At 41.3% G+C, this 22,156-nt stretch overlaps 2 protein-coding genes across 2 annotated transcripts; one reads left to right on the top strand and one right to left on the bottom strand.

The window, feature by feature from the left end:
• Nucleotides 1–49: 49 nt before the first annotated feature.
• Nucleotides 50–10,884, top strand: daxx (death-domain associated protein). Its single transcript, XM_051390006.1, has 11 exons — nt 50–367; nt 1,663–1,920; nt 2,112–2,561; nt 3,014–3,145; nt 3,272–3,388; nt 4,619–4,850; nt 5,088–5,257; nt 5,804–5,978; nt 6,692–7,238; nt 7,530–7,665; nt 8,439–10,884. The coding sequence occupies exons 2-11, from the start codon at nt 1,681–1,683 to the stop codon at nt 8,496–8,498; spliced, it is 2,259 nt and encodes a 752-aa protein (XP_051245966.1). The 5' UTR covers nt 50–367; nt 1,663–1,680; the 3' UTR covers nt 8,499–10,884.
• Nucleotides 10,885–11,509: 625 nt separating this feature from the next.
• Nucleotides 11,510–21,784, bottom strand: zbtb22b (zinc finger and BTB domain containing 22b). Its single transcript, XM_051390005.1, has 5 exons — nt 21,599–21,784; nt 19,542–19,778; nt 17,955–18,707; nt 17,475–17,753; nt 11,510–17,150 (listed from the first exon to the last, which is right to left on the bottom strand). Exons 2-5 carry the CDS (start codon nt 19,776–19,778, stop codon nt 16,035–16,037), a joined length of 2,385 nt encoding a protein of 794 aa, XP_051245965.1. The 5' UTR covers nt 21,599–21,784; the 3' UTR covers nt 11,510–16,034.
• Between the last annotated feature and the right edge of the window lie 372 nt (nt 21,785–22,156).

Genomic DNA, 22,156 nt, shown 5'->3' with positions numbered 1-22,156 from the left:
CAATGGCTAACGACCTTACTGAGCGTCAACCACGTATCAACCAATCAGAGGCGTCGATGCTCGTACGACTTTAGCGGGTACACTTTCGATCTCGAGTCGCCAGCACAATCAAGTTAAGGAGCATTGTTTTGGTAAACAGAAAAGTCGGTGGGATTAAAAAAATACGGCACAGCGTGAACCCGCGGGATTGTTTATTTAACAAGTTAAACAATAATAAAAACAACAACATGCGCGCTCGTTGTTTTCTTACTTATCACCAAGCTAACTGACTAGCTCCCTGATGCTAATGCTCGCTAACTCTTCATTATGCGCCGCGGAGGAACATTTTCCTCTTTTGTTTTCTCGTCAAACAGCTGCTGAACAAGAGGTCTGTATGTGTGAGTGTGTCCTTTAAATGTGTGACAGCTCAACGCCTTTCTGTCTCGCAGATTATCTTGTGTGTCTACTTCTAACCATCTGTGTGTGATACACTTTGTCATCATGTCTCGATCAGTTTCACTTCCCAGTTCAGGTATTTTTATTCCCTGACTGTTTGTTTTATTTCTTAAACCACACACACACACACACACACACACACACACACACACACAAAAGTGTTTGTGTTGGAGGGGTTGTGTGCTTTTCCCCCTGACTGATGGAGCAGTGTTTGGTTAAACTCACATTATGATCGTGTGTCTGTGTGCTGGTGCATTGTTGTAATCTGTGTGTGGGAGCTTTGTTTAGGGCTGCCATTAACTAGTTATCTTCATAGTTGGTTACTACTTTATCAGCTAATCTGGTAAACATGTAGTCAGAGTAGGGATGGGACGGTGTGTGGTATTATCGTGATATTTGTGAGTCGGGATAATCGTGAATATCCTCACAGGGTTTGACTTTAAAAAGCTGTCCAGCTCACCAGCGTACTGTCCAATATTGGTTTCCTCATTTATTTTGAACAAAGAGGATCCTGCATCTTTACAAAATCCTCAGCCTGTCACCACGGCTGAAGACTCGTCCTGAACGTTATATCCCACACATCGTTTAATTAAATGTCTGGAAATAGTCTAGATTCCAGAATAAAGAGCAGGAACATGAGGTAATAAATATCTTTTTCTTTATGAATTGTAAAGAAAAGAGATTCCAGTAGTGCGATTTTAGAAGTATGTAGTATATTTTCATGATTATATTGTGTATCGTGTATCAGTTAATCACCAGAAATGTAATCGCCAACTATTTTGATTATCGATTAATCATCTTTTCAGGCACAAATGACAGAAAGTTTCTTCAATTTTGGACTGACAATGCAAGACATTTAAAGACATCACCTGGACTGAAAACTGAATGGACATTTGTCACTATTTTCTGTCATTATATATTCAAAATGATTAATCTATTAAACATGTTCAGATCATCAATAAGACAAAGAATAGCTCCAAATATTGAATTTTGAGACTTTTATTTAGACTTCTTTTCTAATCCACTAATTAAGATATTAGGGGGAAAAAGTATTGTCTTGGTATTGGTACCAAAACTTGGGTACTTTATTGGCGTGTTTATTCACCTGGTCTGTTTTTACTTGAGGGAACACACTGTTGTATTTCTCAGCATGAGAAGAACCTACGCATATTTTATTCCTGGTTATTCCTGATCAACGTTCTCCCCGTTTGTGTTTTCTGAAAACAGAAATAACCAACTCTTTGGATGGCGGTTGCTCCCGCCTCGATGGCAGATAAGATCATAGTCCTAGATGATGATGATGAAGACGAGACTCCTCAGCCCTCCTGCTCTGCATCCACCTCGTCCTCTAAGCATCAGTCCAAAAATGTCTCGTCACTCAGAGCCCAGCAGCCCGTCCCTACCCACATCACCCAGTCACCGTTCGCCTCAGCGAAGAAGCAGACGCATGTTCTGCAGGCAGAGAATCAGAAGTTGTTCACTGAGGTGAGCTAAGGGCACAAAGTGGCTGGTCATCCTTAACTATGTATGTTGTTGTTGCAATTATATTAACAAAATATTGGAACTGGGTGTAAACAATATGCTTATTATTATGTATTCCTATTATTTATTTCTGCCTCTTGTCCTTCCTCTCTCCCCCTGCCTTCTCCCCCTTCCTGTTTTCTTCATCCTCCCAGTTTGTTGAGTACTGCTCAGCTCTCACCCAGGACTGCCCCGAGGTCTTGACCTTCCTCCAAACGAAGCATTCCAAGGCCTGCCCCGAATATTTGTCATCTGTGGAGTTCAGGAACACGTTGGGACGATGTTTGACTCGCACCCAGGCCAACCGTTCCAAAACCTTTGTCTACATCAATGAACTGTGCACTCATCTCAAGCAGAATGCCGCCAAGAAGAGGCAGATCCTCACCAAGGTTGAGTCTGGGCCTTGTACCTCAACATCAAGCTCTTTCCAGTCTACCTCTGTTACGCTCAAAAGTAAAGACAAGACTAAAGTTGAGAAGGAAGGAGTGAAACCTGGAGCGGAGGATAAGCAACCTTCCACCTCAGGGCTGCAGGAGGGCGGGGAGGACAAAACAACTGAGGAACAGGAAGTGGAGAAAAAGGCAAAGAGGGCATCCAGGAAACAGGTTAGTCACTACAAGTTGTGACTGGAATTATTTTTGATGGTTGACGAGCTATAATTTAGCTGCTGAGTATACATTTTTATTTGTATGGCTCTTTTTAAAAGGTTGCTTCAATGTTTATGAAATTTTCAAAGTACGACAGAAAATAAAATCACAGAGAGAGAAAAGGAGAACTAAAGTATGAAAGAGTAATACTAAAATCACAGAGAGAGAAAAGGAGAACTAAAGTATGAAAGAGTAATACTAAAGTCCACCAATAACACTGTACAGTATGCGTCAATAAAGCAGAGTCAGTGAATAAAGTTGTAATGAGGTAGATATAAAATTAGATATTAACTATCACAGGCCACATTGTGATGTTTTTTTTCTCTTTCTTCTGTTTCCTTTCATTCTTGACAAAAACTGACACAAAAGCAAACACCTTAACCTTTATGTCTGTTTTCAATCTCTCTCAGATAGCGTACCTGGAGAACCTACTGAAGGTGTACAACGATGAGATCCGGCGCCTTCAGCAGGCCGAGCTGAGTTTAGACGACCTGGGAAATGAGGAATCTTTATACATCCAGGAGCACAAGCTCAAACGCAAGGTCAGGCCTGAGTATGATGCAGTTTGGGGGCTCCAGTTGTTATAAAGAGGGCTGAAAGCTGTGAAAAGAACCATTGCACCAGTTTGTGGGACATTTAGTCACACCTGTCCTCTTCTTCTTTTCCAGATGATGAAGATTTATGAAAAACTGTGTGAACTAAAGGGCTGCCACACACTAACAGGTCGAGTCATTGAGCAGAGGATCTCCTACAATAGCACTCGTTATCCTGAGATCAACAGGAGGGTGAGCTGGTTGTTGTTGTTTTAAATGGTTTAATAATTGTCCTCTAAGCTGGGTAATTAGTGTGACTGGGTCAACTTGTCTTATTCTGTCTGTGTCACAACCAGGACTACACGCCTCTACTGTCTAACATGTTGAATCTTGAATTGAACTGAACCAGTTGCAGACCTCGATCTTGCATGAACACCAGTATTATTACTATCAGCAGAATTTGATGCCATTTCAAAACACTTAGAGAATAATACGAAACAGGACTTTTATTCGTATTATATCAATAATTTTATTTTATATCCGCTTAAGAGTTTTGAACCTTCAGTATTTGTTTTACGGACGGTCTAAAGCAGCTGTGTGGCTATGCATTGGTTGTTTTTCACAAGAACTATACTACTAAAATATACATTATTGGTTTAAATGATTAGTATCTAATATAAAATATCAGATATAACCTTATTATCTGCAGAGATTGAGACGTTGAGCTCAGTCTCCCAAAAGTTTGTTGTGCAGTGTGTAATCCGCTGTTGCAGCGTAGCGGGAGGTGCAGGCCTCACTCTCTGTAACTTAGGGCTCCGCTGTTTAGGAACCCAGCTGCAGGTTGAGCTCCCAGGTGACTCTGTGGAAGCAGCTTGGTTGCTGAGCAGATGAGGTCTCCGAGCCGGTCTGGCGGTCTCGATTCTGGGCCGCAGAGAGAGATCCTGGCTGAAGCACTGCTGGCACAGTTTGCTGGGAAAACGACTCCAGTTGAGTCCTTGTGATGTTGTGCCCGAATTACTGATAAAATGAATCTGATTAAGTCAGCTACAGTAGATAATATAATGTTATTATAAAAAAGCCAGAAAGAATAATTCTTCAGTTTGGTACTGAGGCACTCAGAGGCTTGTTTGGAACCAACATGGCGGCTTCTCCTCCGTCACATACTTCAATACATCACTATGGTCACTCAGTAGTGAGTCTAATATCAAATTGCATCCACTAAGGTTTACATTAATGGATATTATATATTATATAACATCACTTCATATTTCAAAACATCGTTCAATCATAATATGCCCGACTACTTCACTATCAGAAACATAAATTCAGTACTACTTAATATATGGCAGAAGGTTAAACAAGACTTAGTTTGTTTATGTAATAAAGTATAAAAGACTGAAGTTGTAGATATTTCTGTCACTAGAAGGCAGCTCATGGTAAATAAGATTGCGAGAAATAATATTTAATCCATCCTCTTGTCAGATCGAGCGGTTCATCAACAGTCCCGAGGCACAGAGAAACCCTCCGGATTACCATGACATCCTCCACCAGGTGCTGCGTGCCAATGAGCGCCACAATCTGTGCCTGAGCAGAAAACAGCTGAACCAGATCGCCCAGGAGGCTTTCAGGGAGACCGGGAGCCGCATACAGGAAAGACGTCACCTGGATTTGGTGTACAACTTCGGCTCACACCTCACTGACCCCTACAAGCCTGGTAAGGCTTCTGTCTGAAGGCTGCTGTGTCAGAATATCAGTGCAAAATATTCTCTGGTTTGGACAAACTATGCCCCTGAGCATTCATTCAGTGTCCTGTGGAGCATGCTAGTATGGAAAGAGATGTGAAAATGTACAGGTCTTCAAGGCTTTAGAAGTTGTTGGCATTTATTTTGGTCTGTTAGTAAGTACAAAACATTTTTAATCTCTTTGTCTCTGTGCCCACCACCCTCTGAAGCCACAGACCCGGCTCTGTTGGACCCCTCGCTGCTGAAGAGGCTTCGGTCGAACAGAGAAGTGGCTCTGTCCCGCCTGGAGGATGTTATCACCAAGTACGCTGTCAAACAGGAAGACACGGAGGAGCAGGAGAGGACCAAACGACTGAAGAAAGACAGCAAGGAGAAAGAGGTACGAGACGATCTGGGGAAGGAGAAAATGATCACAGGGTTCCTCTGCTTTCACTGTTTCACATGTTTTTGGTTTCATATTTATGGATAAAACAAGAATCCCTGTGACAGAATATTTTATCCAACTTTTAATTTAATCTCCTCAACAATATTACAAATTACATAAAGATAGTCTCAGTTTTGGGGGGGGTCATAAAGGTGTTAATTCAATTAGATGTTGTAGCATTGAGGTCATATTTACTGATGGTGTCGTACTAATGTATTCCACAACAACACCACCTTTAACTATGGCCAATAATAAACATATAATTTAATTTACACGTTTCCAACAATGTCACCAGATATAAGTGGCTGCTCAGTTTGCTTGTAAATGATCTACCTCACAGCAAGTTGATTTTCATACATATGTTTTGGGAACTTTATGTGACGAACAACAGATCCTGCTTCTAACAGTTCTGTTGTTGTTTTCCATTTTCACATTTGACACTTCCTTCCTCTTTACCTGGCCAATCTGGTCCTGTCTGATCCTCACACATCTTATTTTCAGGACCAGAAATCCGAAAAGGGAGAAGAAAATAAAGAGGCGAACGGAGTGGCACAGGAGGAGGAGGTGGAGGAGGAGGAAGAAGAAGAAGTGGAGGAGGAGGATGATGAAGAAGATGAATCATCAGACCCAGACATTGAGGAAGAGATCCAAGCCAGCACTCAGCAGGATGGACCAGGTTAGAGCCGAGATATTAGTTCATACATTGTTCAAGTTTTGGGTTTCTTTCCACCTGCGATTCAGTTTCATTCAACAGTAGACGAGCTACATGTGGAAGAGGCTTGTTAATGACGTAGTCTATGAAAAATGTTGGTTTACTGGCTCTGTATCCACCGTGTCCATCAGATAACGCCACTCTCTGTGTTTCTCTGCAAAATGCTGTAACGAGTCGGCGGCCCAAGTAAATCTAAAAAAGACTAAATAAAATTTTACATTTATTTTACTCCACAGGAAAGTATAACCTATAAAATGCTCTGCTTGGAATTATTTTTGTTTCTGATATGTTTTTTCAAAAAGATTCCTCCCTTTAAAGTCTCCCACATTAAAAAACAGAATTTATGAATTCTTCTTTCAAAAGTTTACCTGCTGTAAAGACCATTGTCAGTGTGTCTGCCCTGGAGGCTTCACTTTTCCACATCAGACTTGTGTAAGTTACATGTTGCACAATGATTGGCTTTCAAACTTATTGTGATGTTATAAAATCAGGCTCTTACGTCCACCCCTTAAACTGACTGAACGAGAGCTCAGAGAAACTTTCCCCCTCTTAGCAGTTGAACTTGAAAACAGTCTTCCACGTTTCACCCAATAAATCTGTATCATAAATGACAACCAGACAAGAGTGGCACAGACGAGGAGAAAAGATTTAATTGCATTTATTTTGTTGTTTTACAGACGATGATAACGAGGAAGACGGTGACAGTAACGAGGCCGAACAAGCAGGTGATGATGCCAACAAGGAGGATCAGACAGAAGAGGTGTCAGGAGACGAAGGAAGCGTGAAAGATGAAGAGGAGGAGCCAATCACAAGTGGACTCAGTCCTCTTTCCGATGAAAGCAAATCGCAGATATCTCCACTGTCGGACATGCCCTCCCCTAGACACAGCCCCACCCAGTCAGAGCCAATGCAGACCGACAACCAGACGCTGATGTCTAACGGTAACCTCGCAGGATTAGAGGAGCCTGTAGATTCCTCCAATCATGTTTCAGTCGTACTGGTAACCACCACCAAAGTCTCTAAGGACTCTGCAGACGTCTCCCAGGGAGCAGCCAATGGGGTGCCCCTGTCACCGGTCGTCATTGTAGAAAAATGTGGCACACAGACTAGCAACGGCACGTCGCCACCTCCCAGCCCCAGAACCACGAGGAGCCAGAAGAGGAAGAGGGAAGACATTACATCAGGGAACTCCCGAAATACAAAGCACACAATCATCCATGACAGGTACAGTTGGCCAGTTTCAGTTTCATAAATTTGACAAAGCAAAAAAAAACTACTATAATACTGCAACAAGCTCAGTGCTTATACAATGAAAACAGACAGATACTTCACTATTGGAGCACATCTGGATTTCTTGATTTGAATTATTGTTGCTTGTATAAAATGTTAGTTGTATCTCTAATATACTTCAGTTGATGATAATATTTCTAATGGATTTTCTTCTATCTCTTTATTTCTCTCTTAATTCTCTCTCCCCTCATCCTACTCTTCATCCATCCATTGTTCCCTCCGCAGTGAGGTCGATATCCCTCTGGACATGGGTGTTTTAAGCTGCAATTCTCCGCAGCAGGCGGAGTCGACACGGGCAGACACTCCAACACAGGAAATTGTCAGCAGTTCACAGTCAACACCTCCTCCCAAGAAAAACAAGGTGGGGTCACAGAGATTGTTAATTAGAAGAACTTAGGTTACGTACGGCCATTAATGAAACTGAAAACCTGGATCACAATCCCATTTCTAGACTTTTTATTTATTTATTTATGGAAAATTGTTCCTCTTTTTTGTGTAGACTTGATCTAGTTTACAACTTTGTGTCTTGTTTTATACAGTATGTAGCTAAAGAAAGTAAAATCAATCATCTCTTATGTCTCAGTCTGTTCAAGTCTTATCTACATTAGCAAAAGTATTGTATCATGGTGTTTATATCACAGATTGTGATACAGTAAAGTCAAATTTCTCATAAAATCGAAGCTGATTAGTTTTAGGGGTTCTGTACTGTTACCTGAGATTCTTCATCTGAAAAACGAGTTTCTTTAAAAAGGAGCTAATTTGTTTCTTGTTGTTTCCTGCTACAGCTTCCAAAAATCAAAAGATAAAATCCACACCAACTAATGATTATGCTTATAATGACAATTACATAAACAATAAAATAACATTTCAGTTCTTGCAAATGTCTAATTTAAAAAAAGAGGATAAAAAGTATAATTTACATAAATATTAAAGCAGAATTCTTCCTCCCAGAATTACTAATTTAATCCAGTTTACACCTGTTTAATATTCAGAATAGATAAAGTTATGAATTCAGATTTTCTTAAAAAGGAACAAACAAGAAAAAGATGAGCCCTGATCACATTGTACTAATTGTTATTGTTATTGTTATTGTGAGAGCATTTCCTAACGGCTCCTCTGTTTTTCTGTTTGCAGGTCAACGTGGCCACTCAGTGTGACCCAGATGAGATCATCGTCCTGTCAGACTCTGAATGACCTTTGACCTCGCTGGTCGCTGTTCTGCAAGATTCTTCCACGTGTCACCCGTATTCTGGGACCGATTGCTGAAAGCATGCATTTCTAAGGACCATCTTTGTCTGCTGGCTTGTAAAAAAGGAGAAAAGGCTCTTTTTTTCTTTACAATTCCAAATTGTGAAATTGCCGGATGTGATCGAAACAGTCACTATCAATAAGTTTTTACCAAAATAAACAGCAAGCTATGGAAGCCAGGGAAAACTATGAATTTAGTACCTCATGTCACTTGATTACATATAACCAAACAAAAGCAAAGATGTTTTTGTAAAGGACTTAAATAAAATAATTGTACGCCAACATTTGAAAGAAAGCTGCTTTCACAGGACATGATTTCGGGAGGAAATCCTGATGTGTGCGCCGCAGAATACAGCTGTCATTTTCTCTAAGCAGACATTGGCTGATGTTGACCTCGGCTGTCTTCTCTCCCGTTTTGGGTGCAGATTGGGTAAAGATCAGTTTTTATGTGATCCAAGCAGCCGAACGTCTGTTGCCGTGTTTCCTGCCTTCCAGTGTAACACTGCTAAACCTCCAGTTGGTAGTAGGATTAAAATGAGTTTTTTGCTGCTCTGAACACAGAGAGCTAAAAAACACTTTTCTTGGGATAAATTTCCATTCACTTGAACTTTTGTTAGTGTGGTTATGTAAGAAACCAGTGCCTGAAAACATGAACTGAGCAGTTGGACGCGTGTCCCAGACGGGGAGTTTTGTTTTCACAGACACTCGACTGGCGAGCGCCGCGTTACCGCCAGTTTGTTTACATTTTTATATTTCAGTCGCATTATTTCAGGAGGTGAAAGTGGTGATCTGTATAGAATAATCTTGAGATGGCATTGTTTTATTTGCTGTTGCTATTTATGCATTGGATTAGTGAGCTGTGTGATGGTTTGTACTGTTAGCGAGATGTGTGGACTGCAGCAGTGCTAACGGAGAATATTGACATTTTTGAATTTTTCCTTTTATGTTTCCAAACATTTTCTATTTTTAGGTTTATAATAAAGCAAGTTACTATTTCCATTCAGACCGATGTCTGCTTCAGGATAGCTGAATAGTTTCCAGATAGATATTGCTTTGAACGAGGAATCCTGACTAGCTGATTCACAAATGTTTAAAGAAAAATAAGGATAGAAATATTTTAACTTTTTCATAGAGTCAACAAATCACATTAAAAGACCACAACTACTGATGAACTGTCTGTATCCAAAGCCTGCTATTTATTATTTCTCTTTGCCATTAAGCACATTGTTGTCCACACACTATTAAAAACACAAGTGAGACATGTTCCTTCATTATAATGAACATGTGCTCACACATACATCCTCCTGCTGCTGGAAATACTCATATAGTCCCAAATAAATGCACACTTTACTCCTTCTTGAATCTCTTTTGCTACAAACTACACTATCCAGCTGTTTTAGGAAGTTACGGAGTCTTTTTTTAAAGTGAAATAATATATTTCTGATTCATTTTTAAAGAGTTATGTCTTCAGTAGGAACCAGTGGGCTGAGAGCAGCGTGAGGAAGCTGGAGAGCAGTGAGAGATGGACTTACACATTGTTGGTTTTGGTCTTTGCATGGGATTTGTTGATATTAAGAAAGATCTAGAACAAAGCCAGTCTTACAGTTCAACTCGCTATAAGACAGAAATGTTTCTCCATGATTATGACACGTCTCAAAGGAAGTTCTGATTGAAGCAAAGCGTTGAGTTTCTCCATGATAATGATGAATTCTACCTGTGCCTCTGCCCAGCCCCGAGAACTACATTTATTCAAGTGTTTGTCTAAATCCAAACAAATGATACAAACGTGGCCCAGTTAAAGATCCAAAACACCTGAGTCTAAATCTCCTCAACAAATCTGAATGTTCATAAACGACATTCTCCAACAAACTCTCATTATTAAAGTCTTTAGTGCTGCTTTTACATTTGTGTTCCCCCCTCTGTCGATACGCTGGGATAAATTTAGACATTAAAGTTGAAATTCCTGCTTCCCTGCTGTATTTAGTATTAAATGTATTTCTTAGCTGTTGTTCCAGGCAGGTTTGGACAGTGTTTGCAACTGTGTATCACGCCCTTTATTTAAACTACGAGTTGTTCTTATGTAATAGAGCACTGGTATGTAAACCCCCTGTTTTTGTTTTCTCCCATTATTATTTTTTTTAAATTAAAGGACACGGGTGAAATAATATTTTGGGGTAAATTCTCTTTTTAAAGTTACCAGAATGTAAACCTGTAATGTAGTTATCGTAGCTACGACCTATCTGGCCTGATTTATGCAGAGGAGTGATCCATCGTTCACTGTGAATCTTTTCTTTTTCATTTTTGATAAAAAATAAATAATTTTTTATATACAGCCTCTGTGTTGCTGATTTGGATTTTTACTGGTTCTTGAATTAAATATATCGAATACATTTTTACAGTGTGAGAAAAATCTGTCTCTTCAGAAAAGGCTGCAATTATTTTTTTTTTACTGGTTAAATGTAATTTTAGAGCAGAGAGTCTCCTCTGCTGGTTGATATCGTCACAGATGTTTTAACCTCTGAAGCTTATTTATAGTCGTAGCTATAGCTGCATCGATCCCCTCCACCAGATCGGTATCGCCCCCCTGTGGGCTACTGACTTTATTTGGTTATCGTGTAATGTGCCTGATCCCCAAAAACATTACAAATTCTGTTGTGAGAATGAATGAGTTGTTTTCAAATTCAGTGTTTCCACTATCAGTCAATTTATTCCATCCATAAAACCTGAACGATCTCTGTCCTCCTATTATCTTACATACAGACTTAAAGAGTTCCACACAGTAGGCAGTCACTGGCACTGGTGTTGTATCGGCACTCTGTATCAGCCAATACAGAGAGTTGTGGTATCAGGAGGGTTGGAATATGAATGTATTGTTAATCAATAGTAATAATGTTTCTGTTGCACAGCTTCAGGTAGCAATCAGACAGAAATTAAAGACAGACATTATTCGCACCAAATCATTTATTAATCCTTTATTTTGATACAGGGCAGAGGTGAATATTGATGTACTGTTGTTTATTACATTATTAGTACCACTCAGGATTTACATAAAAATGTCTATTGACAATTTTTCTGTTCAACAATCAACTGGTAGTTTGTGGAATGTACAAAAATAATTAAAATACCTCTGAGCTCTCCACACTGGTCCTTCCACTTACTTTCTCTTGGAGGAACGTTTAGCTCTTCTCTCACTCAGACGAGAGGTGGTGCAAGAGGAAACATGGAGTTGTAGTTTAGAGTTGTTTTAATAGTCTGTTGTAGGGAAACTATAAGTTCTTCAGTGTGTTGGTGAAGCTGCTGGAGAACCCAATGAACACCACATCCATCATGTAAATTCACTATTTAGGAGGACACCAAAAGGCAGTCAAATAACAGGGAGCTTAGACGCCATAAAACAAATAAAAAACATGTGTTTGCCATAAGATGCACTTGATGATTTAGGACATTTTAAACTTTTAGAGATGTGGAGGTGGTAAAACAAGATCAAATAATAACACTTTTTAATATACAGTTTTTGTATTTGCACTTCCTTTAGGATTTCCACTGCACAGACCACATGTTGAGGTTTTATTGATTATTTGAGGGATTTGAATTGTATATATTGTAAATTCTTGCAGTGCACATTTGCACATCACAAACTGTAACTGTAAATGTAAACTGCTGGCCTTCGCTTCCTGTGTGAGTTGACATGAAGTCTGTAGATGTTGTAGCCTGAGCGCTGCAGAATCTAACATCAGGGCTGTTAGTGACGGAGGAGAAACCTCCATCTCCTCTTTTTATTAATTATTCTGTCTTTCTCGCTCAGCACAAGTACAGACTAAGAATCCACACACTTCTGATTGAGCCTTCTCTGAACACAAAACACCTCTGTCTCTTCGTGTGTTCTGTTTGTTGTACAATAAAAACACAAATAAATGCGTCATCTTCTTCACGTACATTCACTCTCAGTGAGTTAATCTTTACAAACGCTTTACAGAGTTGGCACACTTCAAACGTGTTTAACTCCACACTTAACAAAAGCATCTGATCACCATTTCACTCCACATTCTGCTCGTACAATCATCCAGCGTCATTATCTGCAGCTGTTCAGCAAACAAACAGGCACAAATTACCCACAAACACAACTGAAGTCAAAGAGGAAACGCTGGAGGTCACACCTCACAGATCACTGAGCACATACAAAAGCCAACAACCCTTTCACTTAGTCTGAGCCCCAAACCTGCATACAAAAATATCCAAACCCAGCCTTCACAGAAGGTAAAACATTCAGATCCTGTTCCTGCTCTGTGTGACTCAACATGTAAAACGTCTCTGAAGGCATGGAAATGTTTGAGAGGTCATATTTCTTCCACCACCAGCTGTCCTGTGCTGTAGCCACACTGGCACACTGAAGCGTTACACAGTTTTGGTTAAAGTATGTTAATCAATAACACAGATACATATCTTCCTAAACACACATGGTAATCACGTTACATTATCATAATCCCCTTAATCACAGTGCCAACCTTGGCCACAAGGGGGCACTCATCTGAAAGCTGATGAAAGAAACATTAAATTAATGGCTGCTTGACTTATTATTTTTTTTAATCACAAATGACACTTTACTTTCATAAGAAACCTTATTTTCTACCATATTTGTTCAATTCCAATGTCGTTCTTTTAAAATGGGCCGAGATCTTACATTTAGGTAACATCAGAATGAGGCACACATCACATTGTTAAAAATAATGACATAATCAAAAGTATTTTAGTAAGCAACAATGCACAAAGTGGTGTCCAGATTTTAAAAAAACAACCCACAGTTTAAACTGCTTCTATTAATTTTCTGTCCTCTGTTTGGCAATAAGTAAACAGCTCCCCCTGGTGGAGATTGGTGTGAAGTTAAATGTGAAGTTTAAGGATATCTGAATGTGTTACATGAGGAGGTGATTGGACAACTGGATGACCAACTCAAAGGCAGAAAGTATTTATAAAGTGTCTGTGTATCTTATCAGTAGTTGTACCGGTTCATTATGGTCCCTCAATGCATCACACAGTGTTTATATTACTCTACTACAGTCCCAGTATAGATGCAGCACAGAACTAACTGTGTGTTTTACACAGAAGAGAACATGAGGTTACATTTCTATGAGGTTCAAAGTAAACAAACTGACCTGTGTTTCAGTTTAGGCATCTTAAGAGCAACTTGATTTTGTTTCATTGTGAGTGAACAGTGATGAATTTCAAGTCCTTTCCCCAAATATGTATTCAGCAGTGGTAAAAACATACTAGTGTTTCTATTATTATTATTACTACTGTTGTTAAGAATATATAATTGTTTATAACATAGTAATAAAATCACTATAAATAATCATTTGACTATTATTTTATCTGAACAGAAAAAAATCCAAAGGTGTTAAAATTACAACAATATAGAGAAAAATGTCAATTAACAAATTTAACCACAAAATGTTTAATATTTCCACCTGAAAACTGTCGACTAATCATTTAGAAGTTTTACAATAACTACTATTAGTCCAAATTTAGAAAATGAAAAAAGGAAATACAATATCAGGATGTTTGACGTGTCTGATATTTACTAGTTCCTTGTTACTTATTCAACAATAATAAGTAATAATAACTTTTACTCTCACACAAAACTGTATCTGTCCATCGGAACTTCTCAGAGAACTAAACCAATCTTTAGCTTATATTTTAAACTAGTGCTTTCTTTATAACAAAGTACCTGGACTATTACCACATTCACATCAGGACCTAAACAGGAAGAAGTGTCAGACTAAAACCACTGCTGATAAATACGAATGAGTCTGTACTTCTATTGTCAGTAAAGAAATAACATCTCTCTCAGTATGTCCAAACTCTTGGGAGGTCGGGAACCTGAATGATACAATAATGCTTTTAAAATGATTGCAGGGAGAAAATACTGGAACCCAAAAACAAAGTAGGAAATGAAATGTGAAGAACTCTTCATGACAAAATGTTGTGAAAAGAATAAAACAAATATTTGACTCATTTGTTTGCAGCAGCTACTGAAAACATCTTTTCATTTGGGTCCATAAGTTGAGAGTTAGAGATTAAAATCTACTTGGTCAACCATTCAGAGGAGGTATGCTTGTAAACACACTATACACTGTATAGCTTAGATAAGACCGCCACCTACGATTAATACTCTTCATTGAAATGAACGTTATCGAAGAAATGCAACGACTTTTTTAAGGAACCTGCAGAACACTTCCTCTCCTCCTTTCCAAAGCAGACCAGACGGCAGCAAACGCGTCAGTATTACAAGTTAGTATTTGTTCCAGGTCTGATGAGTAAACGACATATATTTCTATATATTTACAGTGATAATATACTTCTCAAAGCACGAGAACTCTGTGAACGACAAGAAAGTGAAAGCAGGTAACAGCAGCAGAACTGAGAGCACCTTGGTGGCTTCTGCTGCTGCGTAGATTTGAGCTTATCAGTTAAAGGTAGTGTTTACGTGGGACTGGACCATATTGGGAAAGAGCAATTTCACCTCGCTCCTTCCACAACCAGACATTAAAGTGAATCTGAATGAGGCTCCCGAGCTCACCGTCTCCCTCCCTGTGCACATGTCTGGGATCTATCAGGCTTCCCTTGTGATGAGGATACATGTTTGTGCCTTTTACTGTAATCCAGAATGTGTTTCAAGCAAAGCAGCACCGTAATATCGTCTACACAATATGGCAGTTAGTCAGTTACATGGGATAAAGATGTACCACTGCTGCTGTAAGCAAAAAAAACACACATCTGCAACTTCAGCTTGTTCTTTTGTCGAGTTCTTCTCTTGCAGATATGTGTTTTTTTTCCTTCTTCATTTAAATCAAACGTCAGTGATACATTACGATACAATACTGCAGAAAATCACAGCAATTTAGAACAGCCATTTTTCTACTCTACTGATACTATAATGTCGCCACAGAAGGTAACAGTTAGTGAAGCACTGTCTTTTCATTTTTGGTTTCCTCTCGTCGCGCACAGCATTCTTCCACAAAACCAAAAAAATAAACTTTAGTAACATCTCGGATATTTAAAACAATAGCTTACTCGCTGAGACAAAAGGTCCATTTTTAATGAGGCCACTTTTCGGAGGCAAGTTTCCTTAAGTCTTTGCGGTACGAGAATTGAGGATAATGTAAGATGGCATCAGCACGACCACAAGTCTATTTCAGAAACTTCACGGCACAACAGTCGACTGGAATCTCAAAGTCCCATTTTTCTATAAACACTTACAGGTCCTTCAGGTTGTGTGTCCAACGGGAGCCTCGCCTTTGTTCCCCACTCTTGACAAAGCACGCAGTTCCTGCTTGAAATGCTGAGGGTTGGCAGTTAGAAGTGTTTCAGAAGAGCACTGCGCTCCTTCCAAGTTTCCTGTATTGTAAAAACAGCAGCAGGAACGAGAAGCACGACTGTTTGCTGAGAAAGAGGCGCCCGTTGGACATGACACACAGTTTTGGTTTAAGTCACGCTACTATCATTGGCACTGACTTCACACACGTCCTCATCACACACACTTCGACCCAACCCTAAACCACCAAACATCCCTGATCCCTGACCTGAACTCTGAGAGACGACCCCTAGGAGCGGCCCTGTGGCGGCCATGTTGTTGCTCAGAGCAGCATTGCCGCTGTTATTCAGACTGTTACTGCTGCTACTTCCTGTGGCCGAGACGCCGGGGTGCTGCGGCGACAGAACGGAGCCGGAAAGATGCGGAGAAGAAACGGACAATCCTCCTCTCCCTCCTCCTCCTCCCAGATGGCCGCCCTGTCCCCCCTCACCTGCAGACATGAGGAGGTGAGGAGAGGAAATTAAATCCGGCCCATCCTCACCTCCACTTCCTCCTCTTCTCCCCCCCTCGCCACTAACCCCGCCTTCGCCGCTCTCTCCCAGCCCGCTACGCCTCTCGCAGTGCGAGCGGTGCCTCATGAAGCTGTCGCGCCACATGAACTTCTTGCCGCAGCCGAGGCAGTCGTACGGCTTGAGGCCCGTGTGCGTCTTCATGTGCTCTGTGAGGTGATGCTTCATCTTGAACTTCTTGGCACAGACGGGGCAGTGGAAGGGCCTCAGGTCCAGGTGCATGTTAATGTGGCGGTCCCTCATGCTCTTGTGGGTGAAGGTCTTACCACAGTGGCACATGAACACTTTCCCTGAACCCCCGTTGTTGCTGTTACTGCCACCGCTCCCACTTCCACCCCCAATCCCTCCACTGTCCATGCCATCCACTCCCAAACCGCCCTGCACCGACAGGTGGACCGCACCGTGCTCCAGGCCGGGACCTTTGAAAGAAGCTCCTCCGATCATACCACCTGCCATCCCCAGGGGAGGGGCGCCAGCGTCCAGAGAGAGTCCGGAGGCCTGGCTGTAGAGGAGGATCTGGTTCCCCTGCATGTCCAGAGGGAAGAGCTGGGCGCGGGCTGAGGCTGCAGACTGAACCTGGCCCAGCAGCGCTGAAACGGCACGGTTAGCACTCTGGCTTTGACCCGCCGCACTGTCGTGAAGGTGCTGAGCTAAAGTCTGGTCCATTAAACTGCCTTCAAACTTGAGGTAGTCTTCTGAAGACTGGCAGTAGTCCACCTGGAGACAGACAGGGAAAGGTTTTGTTGCACTAGGAAAGATTTGCAAAATTTAAAACTCGTCAGTTTGAGATACTTTTACGCAGACTTCTCTATAGACTGCACAGCCTGCATGTTGGACAGACAATGTCCACCAGACAAGTCTCATATGCTGCATGAATCTCAAAGAACATTCCAGGTTAAAAATGGTTTTGCACATCATTGCCCCCTAGCGGTGGTCTCATTTTTCTACACACAAAAACTTCTGCTATGGGAATATTTAGAAAGTTGCTTTAATCACATGAAACCTCTTCCCATTGTGTGTTTAAAGTGAGTTTCAGCTCACCTGTGAGTCCATGTCGTTCTCAGCTCTGCCCCCGAGCTCGGCTGAAAGGCTCCTAACGTTTGAGATGTTGAAGTCGCTTCTCTCCCGCTCTCTGGCCAGCTCCATCTCCCTCTCATCCTCGTCATCCTCGTCTTCTCCTCCCTCCTCCCCGGACACTACGATGAGGTCGTCGTCCTCCATGCGTTCGGTTTTCACAACCACCCACTGTTTACGAGGCATGATGCTGGGCTGGCTGTAGGTGGGACGCTTCTGCGGTAGCAGCGCTGAGTCATCCCCATCCTTCCAATTGAGATAGTTCATGTTATAATACAATAATTGTATAATAAGGGATATTTGGTCTTTGTTGTCTCTGAATATCAACTTGATAACCAAGAGAAGTTTAATTATAAGCAGTAATGATATTACATCTATTCAGCAATGATGAAAATACTGAATATTAGTCTAAAGTGTAAGTGGATTGTTGTGTCGGTTACACGTCACCTGATATGAAGACACGCCAAAACTGTCGCTGACTCCAACTTCCTGCTCTGACACTGAGCTCATTTTCTTCCTCCTCCCGCTGCCTCCTCCTCGTCCTCTCTTCCTCTGGTGGTACAACACCTCCTCCTCTTCCTCCTCTACTTCCTCCTCCTCTTCCTCTATAAGGAAGGCTTCCTCTCCTCCCGATGGGGTGCAGTAGCTGGGGGTGTTGCTGGCCCCGCCTCCGTCCACTGAAGCTCCAGCTGCGGCTGCACCGCTTCCTCCAAAACTGCTCCCGTCCCTGGGGCTGAAGTAGTTGGTGCTGCTGGGAGACTGGCTCTCGCTCACTGACGGGCGGCTGGGAGGTTGCGAGGCGTGCTGGGGCTCGTTGGACCCTGCAACCTGGGCTTGACCACCACCAACACCACCATCACTACCAGCTCCATTACCACCACCTGCACCACCGTCTCCATTACTACTGCTACACCCGAGGTTAGCTGACCCTCCTCCTCCTCCCACACTGGCTCCGTCCTGCACGCCGCCGCCGCCGCCTCCTCCGCTGCTCCCTCCTCCCGACCGGCCCTCCTTCAGCAGCTCGGTGCATTTGTCCACGATGTGCCACATCTGCAGAACGCTGCCGACCGTGAGGTAGTTAACGATGTCCTCGCGCAGCATCCGCAGCTGACCGGTGTAGGCGCAGCTCAGCACGCTCTCAAATGCCAGCGGGTCCATTACTGCCGGGATGGAGACTGTAGACATGTTCTTCAGTAGTACCTGGGGATGAGAGGAAGGGTGAGCTATCAATGCATTGTCCTCCCTCTCTCCACCAGCTCTCATTTCCTATACACACTTCACTACGGGTTACAATCCAAACCTTAGTTCATTTATGCCATTATGGGCACTTAGTCTGTCTGCCAGCCCCTCAGACAGGTAACAGGAGTCTGATACAACCCCCACAAAGTGTCAGTAAAACTGGTCTTCGGTGTATGAGCTGGCTCTTGTAAAGTGTGAACTTGACACTGGTTTGAACTGTGAATGTGATTTTCCCACCATAAACAGGATCCCGGGCTACAACTCACTCAACTCATGATTGCTTTTGACAGAATATGAATAAATAAATCCATCCTTAAAATTAAGAAAATTCTGAATTCAAATATAGACAAATCTTTGGTAGTCTTTTGGTAGGTAAAAACAGTTCTCAGGAACAGGCTGCAAGGAGATTTCAATAAATGGGCCTCCTGTTGCACTATGTCCATATCACAATTCCAAGGGGATATTTTTATCCAAGCCAAGGAAGATAAAGTGCAGCAATGTTTTGCAAAAACTCACAGTTTACACATCTTATTTGTATGTAACCATCTTCCTGTTATAAGTCTTGAAAATATCAAGCGGATGCAAATATAAACTGCAGACCGCCTGCTGCACCATCTGACCGAAGGCTGTCTCTATCATAAGTCCTAAAAACTGAGACAGCTGCTTAAAAATTCAACAGAGTCTCTCGAACACTGCACGCTTCTGAATCTGAATCTCTTCAAGGTCCAGATCAGAAATGGATCAATACGACCTTGTGTAGTTTTTTTGTGTGTTTGGTTGGTTCCTATTCCTCACCTGGTCATGGAAATAAGGTGAGGAGGCGGCCAGAACGCAGCGGTGGGCTTTGAACACATGTCCCTGGACGTGGATGGAGAGGTCACAGAGCCGGCCGTCCTCTCTCTGCCGGTTCAGGCTGTCCAGCACCGACGCCTGAGCGCTGGGGAAGCACACCTGCACCACCGAGCCAGATGTGTCGCTGGGGGCTGAGCTGCTGCTGCTGCTTCCCACTTCCACAGGCTGCAGGGACTGCATCTGGGTGGTGGGAAAACTTTCATGACTCGATGATTAAATTAAGTTTCTTTATGTTTTTCCTCCCTGGTTTGTTACTAGTGGACACTGTTTGATATCCAGATATTGTACAAACATAACGAACTGCGACTTTTACTCTCCTGTTCTAATTTTTATTTGATATTTAACTCTTTTTTATTGGAGTTTAATGTCCTTCTACATTTTATCTTGATGCTTTTTATGTTCTATGTAAAGCACTTCGAATTGCCTTATTTAAATGACAAGAAATTGACTTAGTAAGTCCTTTGTCGTTGTAATATAACTACACTAATGAACGAATATTATAAGCTAGATACTCAGTTCTCAGTTTATTACGTGCTTAGTAAAACAATCTACAGAAGTCCTCCAATAAAGTCCTCCTCCATTAATGTCAGAATGTTTTATTTATGTTATGAAATGTTTAAAGAGGTTTATTCTATAAAACATCCGAAAATAAAGAAAAATGTCCAACTTAGTTTCCCGGAGTCGAAGGTCTCCAAATGTCTGGTTTCATCAGACCAACGATATTTAGTTTACAATAATACAACAGATAAAAGCAACAAATCTTTACATTTGAGAAGCTGCAACCAGAGAAATCTGGTAGATTAATTGTAGCAGATCAAATATTGATTAAACCTTATGATCATCTTGGAAGCTGCTGAATTGGATGGCACTATACGGAGAGGTGTTTTAATATAGTGACTCTATCTTCTAATAAAAATATTAAAAGCACCACAAACTACAGCTTCTGAAATAAAGTTAAATCATCATTTTCAACAAAAACTAAACACTATAAGTGTCAAGATAGAGTTCATTACACAGCTATTGTTCTACATTGCATTAGTTTTAGGTAGAGGATAAAACTCACCTCTCAGTAACACATGAAATCCTCTTTTGTATTTGTCGTGCAGCTTCATTAAGTACAGTCGTTTGCTCTTTTGAGCAAAACTGTAATTCTGATCTCAGCAGTTATAAAAAAATAAAACAGAAAACACGTAATAACTCAAGGTTATTCTTCGTCCTGAATACTTCTGAAACAGACTCCGGGATGAACACTGTCATTAAGTTGGATGCTTTATCCTTACAGGTATGAGTGAGGAAGCAGGGATGTGGTAACAGTGGGCCACTCAAGGAAGCAGTTGACTTGATTGGCTGCGTTGTTACTTAGAAAAGACTCTTAAATTACCCATAATACACTACAAATTACTCCTACTTGAGACAGCCAAGAACCAGACAGCCTTGTGGAGCTAAGTGTCTATTTGAAGTCTCTTTGTTAGCTCTCGGCCAGAGTCACAGCCTGCCTTTGTGCAGCCAGCTCCTGCTCCCTCTGTTTGAATGCTGCATGCACATTATGTATATCAGCAGCTTTTGGTCCATGCATTTATTTCCTGCTGTCATCAGATGTGTTACAGCTGACTGTCCCTGCACGGATTACACTTTAACAACAGACCGAAAAGCTCAGATAACCAGTGTTTGAGTTTAAAAACAACAGCACATCATGCACATTAACTAACAGACAGGCAGAGGATGAGCCCATGTTTCTGAAATCAACAGCTGGATTACAAACACACTTTTAGTTGACATGCTACAGGAGCTGCAGCTGTGTGCTGAAGAGGAAGCCATCAGTGCTGTGAGCGTGTCTTACTGATGGAAGTCTTCTCCTCTCAGACAGCAGACAGACAAACATCTGCAGCCCGTCACAGCTCCACACTCACACCGTCGATACAGATGTGGCGTTAGCACTGCTAGCTAGCCACCGACGGCTGGCGTACAGGAGCCGTGAGGACTGCGGGCATTGAACTCACCGTGTTTAGTTGACAGTGCAGCCTTCAAAGGTACAGTCTCTGGCCGAGCAGACGGTTTGTCCAGGCCCTGAAGTTTCAGGACCATTTTTTTGGAAATGTTCTTCCCATCTGATCTCTCCTGCAGCAGCAGACAGCGACGCGTCGCCTTTAAAAGGTTTCCAGACAGACGAGCCAGACTTCGGCCGACAAAAAAATAAAAAAGAATAATAAATAAATAATAATAATAATAATAATAAAACATATCTAAATACAGCGTGGATGTTTCTAATATTAATGATTGTTACATAAATCATTAAGATAAATAAAATAATTACAATAAAAATAGATTTTAAATATATAAAAGCACTATTTATCTCTTGACTCAGACACTGTTTACATATTTATATGTTGGTTAATATGGAACATTTTCATCATTTTCTTTATGTAAGATCTTTAAAATACTACAAATCGATAAAATACTGCAGAAAAAGATTGAAGCAAACATTGTCTAATGTGACTGTAATGCTGGTTAAGCAATTAAAATCTCTCATTTATTATAAAACATAACTCATAACTGCA

The sequence above is a fragment of the Dicentrarchus labrax genome, unplaced genomic scaffold, assembly GCF_905237075.1.
Source record: "Dicentrarchus labrax unplaced genomic scaffold, dlabrax2021, whole genome shotgun sequence".
Classification (NCBI taxonomy): domain Eukaryota; kingdom Metazoa; phylum Chordata; class Actinopteri; family Moronidae; genus Dicentrarchus; species Dicentrarchus labrax.
The sequence above is the reverse complement of the archived record's forward strand: the minus strand, read 5'-3'. Positions and strand labels throughout refer to the sequence as shown.